The sequence below is a fragment of the Xiphophorus hellerii genome, chromosome 13 (genome assembly GCF_003331165.1).
Source record: "Xiphophorus hellerii strain 12219 chromosome 13, Xiphophorus_hellerii-4.1, whole genome shotgun sequence".
NCBI lineage: Eukaryota > Metazoa > Chordata > Actinopteri > Cyprinodontiformes > Poeciliidae > Xiphophorus > Xiphophorus hellerii.
In genome coordinates this window covers 4,466,899-4,487,864 of record NC_045684.1, presented here as the reverse complement: position 1 = coordinate 4,487,864, position 20,966 = coordinate 4,466,899, and the positions used below count along the sequence as shown (strand labels likewise).

The window sequence follows — 20,966 nt, the reverse complement described above, 5'->3', positions numbered from 1 at the left end:
CACAAATACGAAAATCAGCGCTTTATTTTTATTCCCGATCCACCGTCAACATGCCTGCAGCTCTCTTTGCAGGTACAGATGTGAGAAATCATGGTTTGAATATAAGACACTGATTAATGCATGAACATTTCTTATTTCAGAGAGGGGAGAAATCTGGTCCATATGTGGACAACGAGGTCACATAACAATTATTGAAATAAGATTAGAAAATCAACAGATGGGTTATTTAGATTAGATTATACATTTCCAATTATGCACAACATTTCTGAAGGATGTCCAGGGTGTTAAGATTCGACATACTGCTTTTGGGGGAATGAAATTAGAGCAGAACAGCTGTTTAAACAAGGATTCAGTGAGAAGTCTTCCTCCACCAACCTTGTGCAATGAAGTTCTCTCCACCAGCTGGAAAGGTGAAGGGTCAATTCGTATCTCATCGATTTCCATCGGCTTATCCATCTCTGCCTCTTCCCACGCTTTGATCTGCATCAGCAAATAAACATCAAGGTCACAGGGATGAATCAGCCGACTGAGATTCAGACCAGGGGGAAACAAAGTTATTTTATTCAGAAGTATGACTTTAGCCAGAGGGAGGCATCAAGATTTGTTTTTCTGAGGAGTCATAAAACATATGAACAAATTTTTCAGGCAATAAAAATAGCCGTTACATAATTTATAAACAGTGAGATGTCAGAATGGGTCAAAAATATTTATGTCTGTAAACAGTATTTTTAGCTACAGAGAGGAGAATGCCTTTCTTTAACGATAAGAAGGACATTGAAAAACCTTGAAACCTTGTGTTTTGTCCTTGCATGTCCCGCTTTTACCCTGAGATTTAGAGGGTGTGACACCTTTTAGCCTCTTTTTGGATTTTACCGATGAGACTCGGCCTCTTGTGACAGACCCAGTGCTTTTTTACAGGATGGTGTTGTGGAGAATTTTGGGAAGGCGTCAGGAAGAGTAGAAGCAGGTTGGCAGATAGAAAAACACCAGAGGGAACAATTGTGTTTTGGTGCATTAGCACAGAAATACTTCTGTACTTTGAATCTCCAATGCAGCAAATATGCAACACTATTAAGTCACATTTCATTGGTGATATTTCTATGATTAAACAACTTTTAATTAACCATAGTGTTTATAAAAGAAATACAAAAGAACTTGAAAACAATTTTTGATATTCCTCATTTGTCATTGACCTACCTCGTCTGAAGTCATAGTGTCTGATAGAGGAGGAGGGCAGGGCTCCTTGAGATAAAACAGTAAAAGACAAAAAAAATTAGATTAGTTTCTGAATCTGAAGTTTGTCTAATAAGTTAATAAAATAATCTTATTTGGGGTGACTGCAAGTGAAATGAAAACGTTACTTTAACAGTAATGGTAAGCATTTGCCTTGGCTCTAAAAATTACATCTAAAAGCTGGAATTTCAGTTTAAAGAGGCTGAATTTTATATGGATTATTTTATTTTTGGCCTGTAGTCCCTCTGCAATTTGCACAGCACATCCAGCAGAAGAGGCCTGAATGGATGCAGCCGTTGAAACTCAGGGCAACACCTGCTGTGACTTATTTCTGTCCTGCATGCATTGACTTCATGCCTTGCTAAGTTTTGTCCTCCAAGTGACAGAAACAACATAATCTTACTCCAATGAAATGCCGTGTCTGTTTATTTAAATAAGAAGGAAACAAGGGGAGTGTTTTTTTTACTTTCAGCCAATATCGCTAAAGCTTTTATATTACCGTACTTGCAAAGTGGCTTAGATTGTGGGTAAAAATAGTGGTGTAAACAGTAAATTACTACCTCCAACAACATTTTGGAAGTATGCTGGTGGAAAATGTCCCCTGTCTGTTTGATATTCTGCGTAATAGATGTTTGTTTCATGTGAAAACATTCCCCTTGGAGGGAATTGATAATCAGCACGACAATACAAAAACCTCAGTAGTGGGCAGAACAGAAATCACTTTCTGAACCCTCCAGCTTGCAACCACACACTTCTGTATGGTGTGATTTTCCAACCTGCAGGTGACGAGCTTTGTTTCCCTCTGTGAGTCAGACTGCAGAGCTGAATATAAGAACTTCCCAGATGAGAGAAGATTGGAAAGAAACGCCTGATTTTGGAGAGGTTTTTCTGAAGCAGGTTGTTATTCTAAAATCTCTGTCGATCAATGAATAGAGGTCAAATGCTAACAAATTCACCTACCAGTACCCGTGCATGAATGTGGTTCTGGCATTAGGCTATGTCTAAAAGATGAAGAGCTATTTGCATTTCAACAGTTCATAACTGAGTCACATTTAAATTGAAGGAAAAAGGAACAAATTACCAACCAGAAAATAACATGCAGAGCAGCAAAAAACAGAGGAACTACATTGTTACTGGAGCACGTTCAGAAATTGAGTGATGCTCAACAAAAGCTGCATTCACAGACACACCTGCAGTTCCTTCTCTGACTGTCTGCTTTTAGAGGTGAAGAGATTTCTGAGCGTTCTCCTCATCGACTGCAGGGGACCTTTTTCTGAAAGAAGAGAGGCGGAAACAAGACGAGAGTCAATGAATTATACAAACACACCTTCAAAGAAAGTAACTCAACTGCAAATGGAATGTCAAGATTCTGCAGGAACCAAAGAAACCTTTTTATTGTGGTTGCCTAGATACCTCTTTACTTGGAGGCTGCAAATTGTTGAGTATGATAAGCTACTGTGCAACAACTCACACACACATCCACACACACCATCTGCCTCCTCCCTGCAAACATTCAGCCAAGTCATTGCTGTTCGCAATGCAAAGCTACACTGTCTGGTTATTTGACATCTGTTGAGTGCAGAGGAACAAACATGTTTGAATCTGTTTAATGAAAAGCTGACATTAATTAAATGAATCTTCTTAAGTTTGGCACATTGGGCTTTTGTGAAGCCGCAAAATCCAGGTGATGCATGGTTCTTGCATGTTGCTTGTTTTTTTTTTTTTTATTGGAATTTTGTTTGATAGATCAATAAAAATAATGCATAACTGTGAAGTGGGAAGAAAAAGTTTACTCAATTTTCTGTTTTTAAAAACCAGTTTGTTTGGGTATGTATATCAGCTTTTTATTTCAGGAAAGGAAGGAAGTATAGCCACACCAAGCAGATATTAATTTACATCAGTGTAGTGATTGAACTTGTATAAAGGAATCAATATTTCTCTGAAAGGCTCTCAGAATGTAGTGGAATATTATACACTGACTTTGTCTCCTCCAAAAACTGGTTATTTATGTAGTAATTAACTTCAACAGAAGCTTTATCTTTGGGTTACAAGGTAGGAAATTGCAAATTCTTTTTCTTCAACTGCAGTGAAATTATGTTTCATATGTTTTCAGAGGTGAATAAATGATGCAAAAATGTGTTGACCTTTGAACTCACCAGTTGCAGGTGCAGTGTGGTTGGAGGAGGGGTCCTGAGGTTTCGGAGGGGGTACAGGACCGTTTCTTTCCTCCTGAAGAGGGCTGCCCTGAAAACAACAAGTCACAGCTCTGGAAGTCTAAGCTGATGCTCCAAATCGGACAGCATATGTACTTTATCATTCATATTGGTTATTATAACTGGATTGTTGTCTTTCATTTGCAACACTATACCACTGTTAGCTTTAATTGACAGTTAAGGGGATGCTCTATTTAGCTAATTATGCTCTTAGGGAATAGAATTATATTCTACTTTTAGGGTTTTCTTTTAATTGCTTGGTGTAAATTATGCAGGTAAAATTGTTAAAACACAAGCAACTATTATGGTTTGAAACAAAATGATACATCGTTTTAATAAACAGATGTAGTCAGGAATAAAAAATAAAGCAAATTGTTGGCTCACCTTGTCTCTTTCTTCATCTTCTTCATCATCTACAAAGGCGAATGACTCCCAACTGCTTTTTGGACACGGATTCTTCTCCTGTAGGCTCGGACCCTGAGCTCACAATCAGAGAAACATTTTAAAGCAAATGGATATTTTGTATGAATAAATAAACATCTATATATTCACATTTGACATGGTATATAATCCACATAGATAGATAGAATGTGATGGTCAGGTCATTAGGAAATAGTAAAGGGTTACATACTTTAGCTCAGGGGTGGCCAAGTCTAGTGCTCAAGAGCAACTATCCTGCAAATTTTAATCGCATTCCTTCTCCTACAAACCTGAATCACACGGCTGAATTCTCTTATCAGAATGTCGTCTAGCTATGCAGAGTCCTGGTAGGGAGCCAATTATTTGATTCAGGTGTCTTGGAGAAGGAATGCATGTAAAAGCTGAAGGATAGAAGCTTCCCAGAGCTGGACTTGGGCATCCCTGAAATCTTCTTTTAATTTGGTGTTATACATAGGAAGGCTGCTCACTTAAATTTGTCCAGGAGACTAAACAAGATGGTTAAGCCACAAAAGTAAATTACTAAAGAAACTGGCCTCTAACATAGTCTGTGTCTAAGTACATTAATAAAAACGTCTGGTAGCAAAACATGCACAGGTGAAGTTATAACTGTGATAAGAAACATTTTTATATATATAAAAAAATATATATATCTTTGGAGAGATGTCTGTCCAATTTCTATCAGGAACAAATTTCTTGCTTAAATGAGAATAATTTGCATCTAAATCTGGTGGATGTATGAACAATTTTGGGCTTAATCAAATGAATCTACTGCACAATACATGAAAATATTTCAAAATGCCAATAAGTATGGATCAAGGTTCTGAAGTAATATTCTATTTCTATACAAAACCAATTATTGAGTGTTTAATTTTGTTTCCTGAGATGAACTTTCCTTGATTGAACCTCTCTAAAAAACTCAGCTAAAATAATTTTTTCATATCAACACATGGTTATAAAACCTTCACAAAGGGCAGGGTTAGTCTGGCTTATCCAATGTTGGTAAAGCCATTAATGTTTTCACACCAAAAATATTAGTGATAAAAACAGAGCAAATATAACTTAAACATAAACATTTTCTATCCATCTACTTCTGCTTCATTTTAACAATTGCTTTTTTGGGTCACTCAATGGATAGAGACACAAACTGATAATAAAATTACTTTACCTTACAAAAACAGACTCGACTAAGTAGATGAAACAGACAAATAGTTTCAATTACTGACAGTCATGATTTAAATTAGACATAACCTCTTCTGCAATTTAGACCAATCATTAGGCCAATTACTGTATATGCAATTATGCTTCAGCACATGTTTTATGATACCTATTACATATCTGTTTTACGAAGCAAACATTTCCCATCCAATTTCATGTAACCTGAAGGGCACTTTAGACTGCACACATAATGATGGGCTTTGTGAAACATCAAAGTGCACACATGAAAAGCATATTGGGATTTTCCCAGATTATGTGGACCATTATCAAAAGTTGTGAACAGCAAAACTTGCAATATTACACATTAATGCAGCAACAATGAAAAATATTCTAAGCAATCAAAATAAATGATCCGGTTACATCTAATTTACCTCCATCAGAAGTCTTCTTTCTGGGGACAACCACCAATCACAGAGCGCTAGAAGCTCCACACGGTCAATGCTGCCCAAGAGGATCATAGAATCTAAATTAACAAAAAATAATAGTTACTTGGACTTCAACAAATAATGCAATGTAACTTAACTGCCTTAGGATTTTGAGGCTGGCAAATGTAATTTTACACAAACTCATTTATAATACATTAGAAGGATTTCCTCGTCTGCATTAGAATTTAGTTGAACTGTACCTCACTTTTATGTTTTTCTTCAGTTCAATTTAAGTTCTAAATTAAATACATAATAAGCATACCTTTAGAGTCAACCAAAGGGATAGTTTTCAGTGAGAAGGAGTCCAACAGGTGTTTGACTTCTCTGTATGTAGACTGGGAGGATATGAACTTCACCTTTCTAACCATAATGTCCTCTACAAAGATGTTGTATTGGCTGCAGGAGTAAATAAAAAATGTATTCAAGATAAGAAATATATTTAAAAAAGATAATGTAAGCATTACATGGAAATTAAAAAAAAGAAATTTAAACACATATTGCTAAAACATGGTGAAAGTTAACTGATAATAATTGTCTGCCATTATGAAGAAGTAGCAGTATGCTATGATGTTTTTAGTCAAACAGTTTTTGCACATCTCAGATTTTCAGGGTGTTAGTTCCAGATTTATGGAGCAAATAAACTAACCCCCTGTTGAGGTTTGGTCCTGGGATCTTATGAACATAGTTCTCACCTGACAAACAATCCTGAAATGTATTTAAACCCATAAATACATTTTATGTATTTATGTCAATTCAATGACAAGTGATGTCATCAGCGTACGTATAGTAAAAAGTGTTGTATAATTCCACAAGATAACATAAAGATAAAATAAAACTGGCCCAAGAACAGACCTTTGGGGATCCCCAGATGTGGTGCTCATTTCCTCAGATTTATAAGTAGCAAATTACAAGAAATTGTCCCAGTTCACAAAGTAAAAGCTAAGCTAATTTACCAAACAGATTTTCTAGTCTTTCCAACACATCTTTGAGAATATATAAAACCATGATAGAAGTTTTGGTTAAATCGCTTTGCAAATAACACAAACCTCATGTGTCCAAAGCCAAGCTCTGGCAGGTATGGTAGTTTCTTGACCTGGATGATAGAGTCATACAGGGAAGGTTGCAGGCCCTGGGCCACCATGTTGGCTAAGATTACAGCCACCATCATGGGGAGTATGTGGGAAATCTGTCCTGTCAGCTCAAAGCAGATAACGGCCGTAGACACAGTATGAGTCACAGCTCCGGTCAATGCTGCTGCACCTGTCAGAGACATAGGATGGAAAAATAACAGAAGTATGGGACACAGAGCAAAGGAACAGTAATGGAAAGAAGACAAGCGACACAAAATGCAGACTGAAGATATAATTAAAAGTAAATTAGGGGACTTAAACAAGTCCGGACACAGAAAAATAAAGATATTAAGGTAGTGGAGACTGTATTAAAATACTGATTTTCACAAACACAGCATGGAAATGAAAAAAAGAGATCAGAAGAAGACTGGTTAGAGAGATCAGTGAACAAAGAGGAGAGATGGCCTTTCCAGGCAGCAGGATAGAGACTGAAGGGAGGCCACATTTCTGAGTCAGCTGCTGAGGTGAGCACTGCAGAGAAAACCTACTGTGACATTTAACTGTCAAAGCAAAGCAACCAGAGGTTCTAAAAGAAAGGATGAGGGGAGCAAAGGGGGGGAGAGACAACAAACGGTGAAAGTTGGGGGAGGTGAGGAGGATTAGGTGCGCAGGAGGGCAGGAAGATGAGTTGACAGCAAGTGACAACTGGAGGACCAGCAAGTTTGACAAGAAGTGGAAGAGAAGTTGACAAGAAAGACATACTTGACACTTTTTCAAATCATTGGATGCATGAAGTTGGCAGGATGCAGTGAAAAAGAAATCCATAAAGAGATACTGCATGGCGACATCAGAAATGGACAGTTTGGTAGCAAAACTTAATGAATGTGGATTTTAGTGATGCAAAACCAATAACCGCTGCAGATACTGATGTTTTTGAAATATCACCAAGCATGACAAAAGCAATAACACAAAACAGAGCAAGAATAGATGAGAAAAGAAACTATGTACTAACCGATGACTGCGTAACCCCCTGGAATGATGCGGTACAGAATGCCATCAAACACAATCCCATGAGGAAACAGGGTTGCCATGATTTCCCCAACCAGCCTGCCAAATGCAGCTCCTAAAGAAAGGAGCATTTGGTGAAAGTGAATACATATTCAACAGAAGACACTCAAATAAGAAACATCTAGAGCTTTTCTACAGTATGTCTATGAATTAAACATTCATCTACTTCTTATGTGCACTTAATTCTGTTCAGTGTTGTTGAACTGGGAGGCTGGAGCTCATCTCCAGTGGTCATTGGGTGAAACCCAGGGTAAGCCCAGGAGAGGGTACCAGTCCATTACAGGGCCAACACAGACACATAAAACTTTTCCTTTACACATACTGAAGAGTAATTAGATGAAAAGTGTTTGCTCATTTTTATTAAAAAAAAAAAAACAGTTGGTAGAGGAAGCATGAGAGAGGACAAATACAATTTCTTCAACTAGGTCACGCAGCCACATCAAGTTCCAGTAATACAGTGAGACAGTGCAGTAAGTTTAATGTAGAGGCAGCGCTTAGAAATTACCACTTCAAAGTTCTTCACTTGAGGCTCTCTGACCAAATAATGTATTTCTGCCCAGAGGCAATCTTTAAAAACAGCTTTTGATCTATTTGAAATTTATGTCCAATTTTAATGTGAAGGGAGCAAATAGGGCATCCATCTGCATGTTTTAAAGAGGTACTGAGCTAGATTTAAGGATGCATAAAACAACAAGGAAGAACATGAAGTTGTTTTGCTGAACTTACCTTTAGTTCTCCTTCAGAAGTGCATTTCACACTGAACTATCTTTTCAATTGTAGGAACTTGGTGAATATGATGTTGAAGCCAATACAATGGAGAGAATCCAGCTTTTGAAATTTCAAATGTGCTTTTAATTAGTAAAAATTTAAAACTATTAATATTTTAGAACCCAGTGGGATGAAAATGTATCAGTTTAATCCACAGAAAAGCCGCACTGGGCTATAAGCCGCATGGTTCAAAGTGTAGGAAAAACGTAGTGGCTTATAGCCCGAAAAATATGGTACTCCTACAGCTGATGGCATCAAAAATAGAAAACAATGTGATATGATTTTAAATTGTTAACAGGTGGGTCTTTATGAACAGTTATTTGCTATGACTATCTCTGTGTTGCCCTTTCATGAGCTGGGAACCAGACCAGAGTTGACCCAGCCTCTCCCCTATTGGCAGCTGAAGAAGTCACTGTAAAGGATTGATGGTTGAGGAATGAAAAAAGAATTTCCACTCATTAATAATCTCTTGTTTCTTTCCCACCGAGTATGAAGACAGGCATGAAGGCCCCAGATGGAATGGGCATGGTGGTGGCCACTGCAGACATCCAGAACTGCATGTAAGAAAGAGATACAATACTGATAATCTGCCAACAAAAAAGTTTGAAGCACATCTTAAAATGACTGAATACAAATTTGACAACTGTTTTGAATAAATTGTTTGTATATGTAGTGCTGCATTCATTCACAAGGTTTTGGCAAGCTGAATAGCTAATTTTGAGACATTATGAGACAAGAAAAATGTATTATATTTTCTTTTAATAACTGCTCTTTTACTCTCATTATGTTACCCACCTTACATTCAGACTGCAGCCAAGGTGTCACGTTGCATAGCAACAAGTGTGTATAGTACCATACAGTTTGAGCTTATTAACTTTTTTTCCCATTTGAGTTGAGGAAAAAATCTTCCTATTCAGCCACAGCTTGATGAGTTCCAGTGATGGCGTTTGTGCAGTGGTGTTTTGTATGTAAGGTCGGGGAGCAGATTCAATCATCCCTCGGTATGCTTGAGCATGGCACTTAATGAACATCTGCCCCAGAGAAGCTACAGATGCTGGTGCTGCAGCCTTGCCAGCTTAATGTGGACTGCTTACCAGTGAAAGGGTGAAAAGAGGAATGAAGTATGAACAAACTCCTCTAGACGTGTGCTTTCAAATGTCAATTGCATTGTTTTCAAAACAATATTCTCTTAATTTGAATATAATTTCAAATCTGCTTTTATAATAATATGCTTTGTTCTCATCCCCATCAGAGATAATAACAACCTTAGTGGTGTTTTTTTTTTCTTTTTGGCATTTAGCTGAAAACATCTGTGGTTTACCAGAACACCTCCAAAACACCTGCTGTGCACCGCCACTCTCATTTGAAAAGAGTTTTTGGAAACATAACATTACCCTTTCACCAGTCCAGAATACTATTCTATGTGTCATCTCTCATCAGTGTTTGAGAAGTAAATTACTATGGAAAACGATAAAAACTCATTAGCATGTCTCTCACAGGGCAGCTCCTATGCTGATGACAGAGAAGAATGTGTTCAGTTTTTTTCCTCTCTTTTAATCTCAACAGCTAAAATCAATCAGGCAGAAAAACACACAACTCACAAAAGCAGTTTCACACACAAAAAGACATGTCAGTCAGCACACACAATGTCACAAATCCTTTGACAGATGGTACTAGCAACATGCTATGAAATTAGAGCAGAAGTCCAAGTGTGTTTCAAAGTAAAATAAAATATAGGACACCAATAAAGAAAGATGCTGTGGAAGTTTAAACCAGGGATGTCCTGATTTCATTGGCATCATTATATAAACATACAGGCTGTACAATTATACTGTTGATCTAACTAAACTGATCAAAGTATTTTTCATTCTTTACAATGAAATTTACTGCAAAACTTAGATCGGCTTGGCTGCTGCTGCTGTGTATCTGCAGCAGATACACAGCACACCTGTCACCGCAATCAAATTAAGAGCAGAATTATCAATGAGCCAATTAAATACAGAGATTATACATTCTAGTTTTAGAATTAGCTAAGCACTTTATGTCAGAGATAATAAGACATACTTTTAGTAACTAAAGTGGAAACTGTAGCACACAGATTGCCTTTGTGAACAATGTAATACACTATGAAATGAAGAGAATTTGTTTACTGCACCTTAAATGTAAAACGAAAAAGTTTTTTGGCACTGACATGGCGCCAAGTTGTCCTAGTATCACATTGTACTTGCAAATGATTCTCTCAAGATAATTTGTGTTTTTTGAAATGGTGATTTCTAAAAATGCTGTCAATAGTCTACTAACCCACTAATAGACACTCCCATTGAATCAGTTTTAAGAAACAACTTTAAAGGAAGATAAGATTCATGGGATACAATTAAGATTTGGCAAGGATGCTTTCCAGACCTGTTGCAGACGTGTTAATTATTAAGGAAACCTCAGTGTAGAAATATCAAGTCTAACAGTGGGCTGAGAAATGTCTTAGAGATACCTAAGGCTGGAGACATCTGGAGAGTTCTGCTCAGACTTTGGTATCATAAACCAAACACAAATAGAGGGAAAGGAAGATGTTAAATCTGAATCTGAGTCATCAGATGGGTACCTTTATACACATACTACTAAGAAAAACTTCAAACTAGGGGATCAAGTCGACAGCTAAAATAAAACAATATGTCAGGTAATGACTTAAATATGAGGCAAAGGCTCTTAACCAAAAAGAAAAAAAGTGGATTTCTCCTTCCAGGTTGGGATCACATCCCTGAAGCGCATTTTGGGAAGACCAAGGATACACCTCAGGGAAAATAAATTCTGTCCTTTATGGCTCACTGCTATCTACGCACCTTGTTCAGGTTACATCTCTTTGCTTATTAGAATCGTAATTACACAGGAAGTGTGTGAGAGTGTGTACAAGCTTCTAGGAAATCATAAAACAGCAAGAGGTGCTGGAAGCTTGCCAGCGTTGCTGACCTTGGACAAAAATAAAATGTGGAAGATGAACACATTCTAGGACACACATACACAGATGTCCCAATCACAGGCACAAGTGACCTGCAACAATTATCCTCGACGAAGAGGAGGATGATGAAAATGCTGACGTCAGGTGGCACCGGCGCCACACACAAACAATCCCAGTCACATCCGAGGACGTAGATGCAACGCAAGCAGAAATTTGTGTCCAGACACCAAACAATAAAACACCTAAATATCTAACACAGAAAATACCATACTCAAACACACACACACACTTTCCCAGGAGGCAGGCACGTACCTTCATGATGAAGAAGAGCAGCAGAATAATAAAGACGCTAACGTCAGGGTGCAGCCAAGCAGCAGACCGGCCCAGACCAGCTGGAGAGGGAGATCCCGAAATCTTCGTCCATGTAAAGTTATCAAACAAAGAGTTGATGCACTCCCTGGGCATTAGCTGGAGATGTGGGAGGAAGGGTGAGAAACAGAGGGGAAGAAAGACAAAGCAGAATGATGGAAAGGGGACGGAAGAGGGTTGAGAACAGAAATACATCAGTCAGTGGGAAAAATGGAATACAAAATGGTTAAATGAGGCAAACAAGAGGAAACAGATGGGAGGTAAGATTATGCAAAAAAATGAATGCACAAAGAGGCAAAATATTAAAGTGTGGGAAAAATACAGGAAAATCATTAAGAAGAGTAAAGCAGAGGAAAGAGACAGAAGAAGAGATTAAGATAAAAAGAAGAAATACTCTTTGGACTCAATGAGAGAAAGAAAAAGGAAAACAGTTTGAGACAGAGTGAAGCTTAACAAAAGGAGGATCAGAAATAAAAGAATTTAGATTAGATAAAAGTGAAAAGAAGTCAGATATAATAAACATGCAGGAAGTCATTCAGCAAGCGGGATGTAGACTGGTAAGGGTGGCCATGTCCAAATGAGTCATTCCCTTTGGATGACTCATGAATGACTAATTCACTTCAACCATTTTGCTCCACATTTGCATAGATGTCTCTGAATTTGCTAAGAGCCAGAAAACCATAGTGCTGCATCTGCATAATGCCTCTGCAGGGAAAAAAGCAACGCCAGTGTCATTTTGATTTTCCACTCTTGCACTTCCTACTTGTGTTGGGGTTAAATTGAGGTCCACCATCGAAGATGTAAGATGAATCTGGAACGTCAACAGAAAAGTCTGAATGCTAGAGTCTATGATTTTATGTTTTGACATTTTGGGTCTAATCCTACTTTAAATCTTTCTTAGCATTCACTTTCCTCTTGTTGTTGCTTTTGTAACTTTACACTACTCTTGTTGGACAGTAAGGATTTTATTCACAAAAACAAGAAATGTAGTGATAGACAAGTAAAAGTAAAAGGTTAGATGATCCATTCTGCAGCTATATTTTCTATAATTGACTTAATTTCAGGTATCACTTTTCTTGTTTAATTAATACTGTTTGCTAAATGTGAGTGGTTACTCAGTGACATAAACAGAGATGGATGTGAACACACCTGCTGCTCACTAAGTGATCTATTCTGAGCATCTGTGAACCACATGATGAGGCTTAATTCTGGCTCAGAGCTGCTAATACATTTAGCTTCACAATTTTTGAATTTATGGTTTATTTTACATTTTTAGGTATTCAGACATGCTTCTCAGAGTTTTCCAATTTAACATTTGATTGGTATTTTAATGAGTACACAACGCAGATTTCTGCTCACTATTAACATCCCTTTAACTTTCTTCTATCTTGTCACCACTACAAACTTCAGGTTTATGTGATAAACCAACGCAAATTAGTGCATTACTGAGAAGCACAAGGGAAATAAGACAAGATTATGTATATTTTTAGAAAATAAATCTGAAAGGTGTGCATTTATATTCAGCCCCTGTGAGTCAGCTTTTTACATAACTACTTTTCACTGCAACTGCAGCAGAAAGTTTTAAAAGATGTCTCTTAAAGCTTTGAACTTTGGAAGCTGACTGAAATGTTTACCCATTTATATTCGCAAGACAGCTTAAGCTAACTGTGTTTCTGCGTAGACACCAATCAAAACGATTCCATTGCAACTTTGGTTGTCAAAGCATTTTGCACATAGTTGCAAAAGGTTGAGCTTTTGTCTCATCTGGCTTGAGCACCTTCTTCCACATGTTTACTTGTGGCAAATTGCTGCTTTTCTGAATCATGCTTTCCTTGCCAGGGATTTATTTGTGAACAGCTCTATTAACTGACTGTGTGGTTCCAATGTGACAAATTGTAGAATAGTTTAGGGGTGTGAATACCTTAGCAAGAGTCTTCATTTTGCAACTTTTGAAGTTGGAAATCCTCAAGTTATTTTCTCTTTTTGCATCAATGCATTATAATATTTTAAATATTTTGTTCAAATAATTAACTTATTGCATTGCTTTTTTCTGTGCCACCACTGTTTATTATTTTTCTCTTGTTCCCTGTTTCACAAAATTTGAATAAAACAAAAAATTTTAAATAAAATAAAGATCTATGTTTGAACTTCAGGAAAAAACATGTGATGTTAAACCAGCTAAGAGTAGAAAACAGGCACATAGTTATCATCGTACCTATTTATAGAAACTACTGGTTGTTGTAGCTATGGAACAAAACAAAACAGAATTGTTTTTTGTTTTGTTATGTTTTGCTTTAAGACAGGCTAAAATGATCAAATTTGCACTCTGACCTCTCCAGCCATAAACTGTCCAAACCCTGGTGGGAAGGTCAAGGTGGCAATGACCAGTGTAACAGTAGCTGGAAAGATGAGTCGACTTGAAGTGTTAAAACACACACGCACACACACACCCCCACACACACACACAAAGAAACAGAGGAAGAGAAGAAAAAAAGCTGTTATTAATTACATAAAAACACAGGTAACTATTTGAATATGTCTGTGAAGAATGTTATGACCTGCAAATAAAATTCATAAATTTGTGCTCAGTTAAGCATCTACGACAAACAAATTCTTCACACTTTAACATACAAGGACTCACTGTTTAATCAGGAAGCTGGTCATTGCATTTGGTCGTCTCATGAACAGCACCACCTGTCTGTTCAGATAGACAAAAAACGCCCCAAGAAATCCACAGGCAATTCTGCAAAGACAGAGGAATGTGAAGTTACAGCATTCACTATTAAAGCGAAACGGCTTACTAAAAATATATTCCTTCATACTAAAATAGCTGGAATATTGATAAGCTAATAAGTAAAAGCTCAAAAGTCTGTAATAATCATTCTACACAAGTTTATTTTCTGAGAAGAAACCTCTTGATTTTTACTGCTGAACAAATTGGGCATAAAAATTACATTAGTGATGTAGCTTGATTCTGAGATAAATTTTGAGTTTACTTTATATCCTCAGACGTTTTATTAATTTCTAAAAAAATAAAAACATCTGAGGCAACCAACATTTATTTGAAATAATAAATTTTGGTTGAAATGTGGATACATTCAAAATGGGGCCCCACATGTTTTTCTATGTTTTTCAATTACTCACCCAATGATTGCGAATGCAGGAAGTTCCTGAAGATCAAAGGGGAAATCCATACGGAAGTTTGTCCTGAACAGAGCAGTGATGGTCACTAGAAAACAACAAAAAAGACTCAACCTTTAAAAATCTAGAGAAAAAGAGGAAAACATTAATGAATCCTTTTGTAACTCAGTCCAAAAATAAAAGTAGATCGATGAACGTTTGGATCTGAAGTACGTTGTAGCCCATAAACACAGAGTCGAATTTGTTTAATAACGGAAAGTAGAAAAATGGCGCCCCCTTGTGGAAGAGACATAAATGATCCTATTCATACGGTACATGCAAATCTTTCTCTCCAACCCATACCTGCATCCTTGTTAAACACAGATAGCACTCTAAAGATGAAGGCACTAAATGTAGCAGCAAAGTATCCTCTCCAGTAGTTTCTCACAGCAAAGTATGTGGATGTTACCTCAATGCTAAAGAGCACACCTGTTGGAGAAAAAGAACAACGGCACAAACATGCAGAAGATGTCAAATGATGCAGCTTTATCTTTCAACATTTAAAAATTTCAAATATATATTTCAGACTAAATTAAACATTTGTCATTAAAAAAAGTTTTGCAGATTTTTCATTCAGATTCTGAACTATCTTTAAAAATATCCTTTTCTAGGCATCATTACTGTGTAAGACTGTTTTATTGCAAGTAAAGTTGGCTATAAACTAACAGACAAACAATGAAACAAACAAAAAATACAAGTAAAATGCAAATGGTTGACTACCTCCAAGTGGAGTACCAAAGCAGCAGCCCACCCCAACAGCACAGCCCACTGTCAGGATGTCTGTATAGCAGTAGGGATTCTACTGATCCAAAGAGCAAGGAGAGGTCATTGAAATAAGGAAAAACTGCAAGATATTTCTATCATATACATTATTTATAGTTACAGAGGAAATCTACATGGAAAACCTTGAGTTTCCTGACTTTGGCTTACCTGATACACTCCTGAAAAGAAGGACATGAAACGACTGAGAACTGCTGCACAGATGCTTGCGATGTGTACAAAAGGACCCTGGGTGAAGGAGAACAGGAACATTTATATCAAATAGTAAAAACTGACCATCACACTCACAAAAAAAAGAAAAGCAAGGGGGTTAGGGTTATTTCTTTGCCTACCTCTTTTCCTACGGGCATCCCACTGCCCAGAGCTGCAGTCAGGCCGATGACTTTTGCAATAAAAGCCTTCAGAGTCAAATATTCCTTAAGAACAACCCCTCTCAGAATGGTCTTCAACTCAGGGATACCAGAACCTTACGATAAAAGGCAAGACTGAGTTTGTAGGACAGTCTTCTCTGTAAATAAAACAATTTGTTTTTCGTCTTTAAGCTCGCACTGTAGCGGAAAAATGTTTGGATAAAGTTCTTCAGAAAAAGGTCAACAGAGGTTATTAGTTATTTCTGTTTCAGGAATGGTATCTCTAAGTTGTGATACTCTTACCATGAAATGTTTTGAAAAGAAAATTAGTACTTTTAGACTTAGTAAAATCTTTGCCAGCTTGGCTCAGATTTTCATCACATTATGGAAGGCAATGTTGGAGAACCATTTACTGAAATCTGTATACCTCTTTATATATTTTAAAAGTTGGGCAAGTAACAAAATATTATTTTGAGGTATAAGACAGAGGACAATATTACAAAATATGGGAATTTCAACTTCATTTTCAAACAATCAGCTTAAACATTCAAACTTGATGCAGAGCAAATTAACATAGTTAAACTAAACGTCATGGAATAGAATAATATTGGTTAGCCAGTATAAGTTAAAGTAAGAGCCAACAAATATTCTCCTGGACATGCAGGTGTTCACAGAGAAGCGTGAACGTAAACATGAGGGTGGAGTTGGTACAGACCAATAGCTTGAGGAGAAACCAGGTGACAGAAAAGGGAGGAGAAGAGGATAAACATCAGGGGATAGGAAACCCAGGCCAGGTACTGCAGGGGGATGTTTCCCTTCAGTTCCCTATAAATCCATTTATACGCTAAAGAAAGAGGAATTTGGACAAGAAAAAACTGTGAAACAGCAGAAACTGAAGGGAGTAAAGACAAAAATGATGACCAAAAATGTGATGAAACTATTATGCTAGAAAATGGAAACAAAGGACTTAAAGTGTAATGGGAAACAAAGGGAAAACATGAAGGGAGAGATTCCATTTTGTGCAACCACTTAACCATGCACTCTTGACTGCCAATGTGTCCCTCTGTCTTTAATTATACCTTGCAGGCTTTTTGCACTAGCATAGTCCATGGTCCAGCTGACCAGAGCCATCGTGATTCCCAGTAGGACCAGGAAGATCCAGTCTTCTCCCAGCCTCGTCACAAGAAACCACTGCACCCGTGCTATGCAGTCTGTGAAAACCAAGCAACAGAAGATTAGAAAATGGGCCACATCTTGAATATTTTTATTTGATGATGCTAACCTCTGCACTTAGAGTAGGATCGCATTTTCCTCATGGAGGTAAATTCGTTATCAGCCATTTGCTCATCTGTAGTCTCACTTTCCATGTTGGGCTGAAACCTTGTTTTTTGCCTGCTATGATTGCCATGTTGGTAGCCGTGACTATGGCGACCATGTGTTGTGTGTTGTGTCCTCTCAAGGCTGTGATGATGATGATTTCCATGTTTCTTGATCTGCCTCTCCGTCAGCAGGCGTGTGGCCTCCCGTCTGCCCGAGCCACCCTGGTTCTCCTGGTACTCTCCATAGAGCTGTAGCGTCGGGAGACCATTCCATTAGAACAAAGCATAGCACATCACATCAGAACGGCATTCATCATTGAAACCCATCAACATGCACTGGTAGAATGTGGAGCGTAATAGTACTCTGGCTGAGAGGGGTCCATTTTAAAAATAGACAGAACCATGTGTTGACCCTCAAAGGCTCTAATGGAAGCGGAAACATGGGCTCGGCATCTAGATTTATCACCTCTGGACGGGCTCCATAAAAACTACCCAGGACATCTGGGGAAGAGATTAATTCTCTGGATCGCAAGTAAACATGTCTATAACTGAAAGATGCCCTCATCTTGTGTCTCATGTGTCCAACCTTAGCCTAGCACTTAGCACAGTCTTCCTGTTCTCTAAACTTTACATCAATGAAAGCTGACGTAGTTGACTTTTTAATACAGCAGCTGATACAGTTGTGCTCATTAGTTTACATACAGCAGCAGAATTTCTGATATTTTGACAATTTCTGACAAAAAGTTTGAATGATGACAAAAAAGCATTTTTTTCACTCATGGCTAGTGGTTTCACTGAAACATTTATCAAACAACCGTTTGAATTTTAAAATTATAATGGCCACAAAAAATTGGCCCAAAATTTACATAAGGAAGTTCTGTGTATTGCCTCTTTATTATCAATGGATGCTTGAAGTCTTTTTGATAATAGAACATGCTGCACTTTTACTTTCCTGGATGGTAAAGCTGCTCTTTTTTCCCTGACAAAACTCAGTAAATTCATTCATTGCCTTCTATTAGCATGTTTGAGACTTTGACAAAGTGGTTCAAGTGGAAATTTTGTGATCTTTGTCTGATATTCATATTTTGAGTACATTACAATAATGACATTGTATGGGTTTTCATATCCAACATGTGTATAATATTTGTCTTTTGTGTACATCACTTCCTGTGACCTTCTACTTGTTGCTGTTTTAATGATTGCATACAGATCAGAGAGGGGGAACTGTGATTGGCTGAATGTGGTAGATTGAGCAGAAAATGTTTCTGTTTTGTAAAATTTATGGGAGGAAGGGTTATTTATTGTTGCAATTTCTGTGGAACTTTTAATCTGCCACACTTTCTTGGCAGATTGGTTGGTTCCTGGGTTGTTCCAAGATCATAATTAATTCTTTATCATTTGAAGGGGAAAGGTTGGATTGTCTTCCAGATCTTGTGATGAAAACCAGATATTTTGTACTTACATACATTATTAAACTGTTCATTTTGAAATATTTATTCATTTAGTAATATTTTAAAAAAATCATCCAGCTCTCCTTCTTAGAACTTTTTTTTTTAGCCCTTTAAATTTTTCAATTGTTATTTTTGGTCCATCCAATGAGTGCCGGTCAGCACATAATTTTTGTACTGGCAAAGTACAACCTGCTACACTCAATATTTATCAATGAGAAGCCTTGGAGTTGTGAGGTTAAAAGACTTTCAAGGCTTGTCAGCACTCCTTGTTAAGAGACTTAAGTGAATACCAATAACCTTAGCACTTTTCTACATCTTGTCACATTACAGCCAGAAACTTTCATGTGTTTTATTGGTTGTTTGCATAATAGACCAGTACTAAGTTTTCCAAAATTTCACAGTGGAAGACAAATGATGCATGGACTTTAATTGGCTGATTTGTAGAGTTCTCAACTAACCGTTGTCCTGTCAACATTACTTTCCACCTAAGCTGTGGATCTCTGCAGCTTCTCAGTGTTACCATGAGCATCTTGGTGGCTACTCTGATAAACACTCTCATTGACAGGCTGGTCCGTTTACTGTTACCTAACTCTGCTTTAGATTTCACAGGACACCATCCTGTGTTCTCTCGAGATCTGTCTTCTGTACTGTTTGGTTGTCATGATGCTGTTTATTAACTAATGTTTAACATTAGTTAAACATTTTTTAACTAATGTTAAAAAACAAACTTCTTAAGTTATGTTTATCTTGTGCTTAAATAACCAATAGGTTTACTTATTATTAGGTGACTTCTGAAGATTGTTATTTATGCAAGATTTTATTTAAGGTTGTCAAAGTAAAAGGCTGAAAATAATTGCATATCACAATGATCAAGTTTTTATTTTGCATAACTTTTTGAGTATTCATGTTATGGATTTATTGGCTATAATTGGATGCACACGAGCTTATTAGATTATCATTATCAACAAATAATCAAGCAACAGTACCCGAACAGCATAGACAGCTATAGGCAAATAAGTGTTCTAGGTTCTCCAACAGATGTAGACAATAGCTCTTCAGGAATATACAGTAAGTGACAAGCTGGTAAGTTGGGTGTGCTGCTGATACTTATGACTTCCATGCAGCAGCCTTTCAACAGCTTCTAATTTAACGGGTTCATGGACAGGTTGGTAAAAGATGGATTTAGATGCACATGTACATAAAGCACTGGAGATACAGTGCGTGTGAGCAGAAATGCCAGTCGATGCACACTGAAACTTGAGGAGTGCAACACACAATTAACTGTGGCTAAATGCCAGACTCAAACAATAGCATGCACAGTTGTCTTGACTTAGTAGGATGTGCTTATTGGTTTGATATTAAATGTAATGTATAACTAGTCTTTTGCTGTTTTTAATGACTGTTTATATTGGACTGAAGACTGTAGCAAAGCAACTTCAAATATTTTGAGCATCTAAATTTCTTTACAAAGAAAGAAACTAGGAATGTTTACATTGGCAGATTGATAGACCTAAAAAGCGAGAAACGGTTTATCTAAAAGAAAAAAAAATCTGAAGGAAATTGTGTGTTCTCATTCTATTTTATTTACCAAGAAGGGTGTATATTATTGCAGTGCCTCATATTTTAAGGAGTACATGAAAAAGTCCAAATAGAAGCAGGTTCCCCGAAAAACTGACAATGTGGATCAGAACAATACTGTGCTTTAGAATAATATTATAATATTCAATAATACATTTTTACAAGAAATGTATGCATATATATTTTGCATATTTATGTCCTTGGGCACATTTTTTAAAATCTTTGTGAAACTTCAAATGAAAGAAGTCGCTTCCATTGTTGAGCATTTTCAACATGATTCATCTTCACAAAATGTACTAGTGATGTCAGTGATGGCACAAGATCACGATGATTGTTGTTAAGTGCTATTTAGTAGAAATTATGTTCAATGTAATGTGGTTTTGGTCCCTTTTGTTTACCCTGCAGGTTGAGAAGAATTCCAGTTTTGCTCCCAGAGCATTTTGTTTAGCTGTCATAAATCAAATAGAAGTCACCATTTTTCTCACTCTGCGTGAATCACCTTTCCTCTATATCTATGGTACAGTGAACTGTTCTTTTTTTCTTTGCTTTCCAG

The 20,966-nt window shown here is 37.1% G+C and overlaps 1 protein-coding gene across 1 annotated transcript in view; it reads right to left on the bottom strand.

Annotated features, from left to right (window-relative positions):
* LOC116731314 (chloride channel protein 1-like) overlaps positions 1-20,966 on the bottom strand; it is a 28,676-nt gene that overhangs the window by 4,768 nt on the left and 2,942 nt on the right. Inside the window, exons 2-22 of the mRNA XM_032581031.1 lie at positions 17,348-17,633; positions 17,145-17,276; positions 16,781-16,909; positions 16,048-16,181; positions 15,866-15,943; positions 15,656-15,734; positions 15,239-15,364; positions 14,900-14,984; positions 14,397-14,498; positions 14,087-14,171; positions 11,699-11,854; positions 8,918-8,987; positions 7,610-7,720; positions 6,574-6,787; positions 5,790-5,923; positions 5,474-5,565; positions 3,831-3,923; positions 3,390-3,477; positions 2,424-2,506; positions 1,198-1,242; positions 376-480 (exon numbers count right to left, since the gene is read on the bottom strand). Coding sequence (XP_032436922.1) covers positions 376-480; positions 1,198-1,242; positions 2,424-2,506; positions 3,390-3,477; positions 3,831-3,923; positions 5,474-5,565; positions 5,790-5,923; positions 6,574-6,787; positions 7,610-7,720; positions 8,918-8,987; positions 11,699-11,854; positions 14,087-14,171; positions 14,397-14,498; positions 14,900-14,984; positions 15,239-15,364; positions 15,656-15,734; positions 15,866-15,943; positions 16,048-16,181; positions 16,781-16,909; positions 17,145-17,276; positions 17,348-17,633 — 2,427 coding nt within the window. The remainder of the gene's footprint in view (positions 1-375; positions 481-1,197; positions 1,243-2,423; positions 2,507-3,389; positions 3,478-3,830; positions 3,924-5,473; positions 5,566-5,789; positions 5,924-6,573; positions 6,788-7,609; positions 7,721-8,917; positions 8,988-11,698; positions 11,855-14,086; positions 14,172-14,396; positions 14,499-14,899; positions 14,985-15,238; positions 15,365-15,655; positions 15,735-15,865; positions 15,944-16,047; positions 16,182-16,780; positions 16,910-17,144; positions 17,277-17,347; positions 17,634-20,966) is intronic.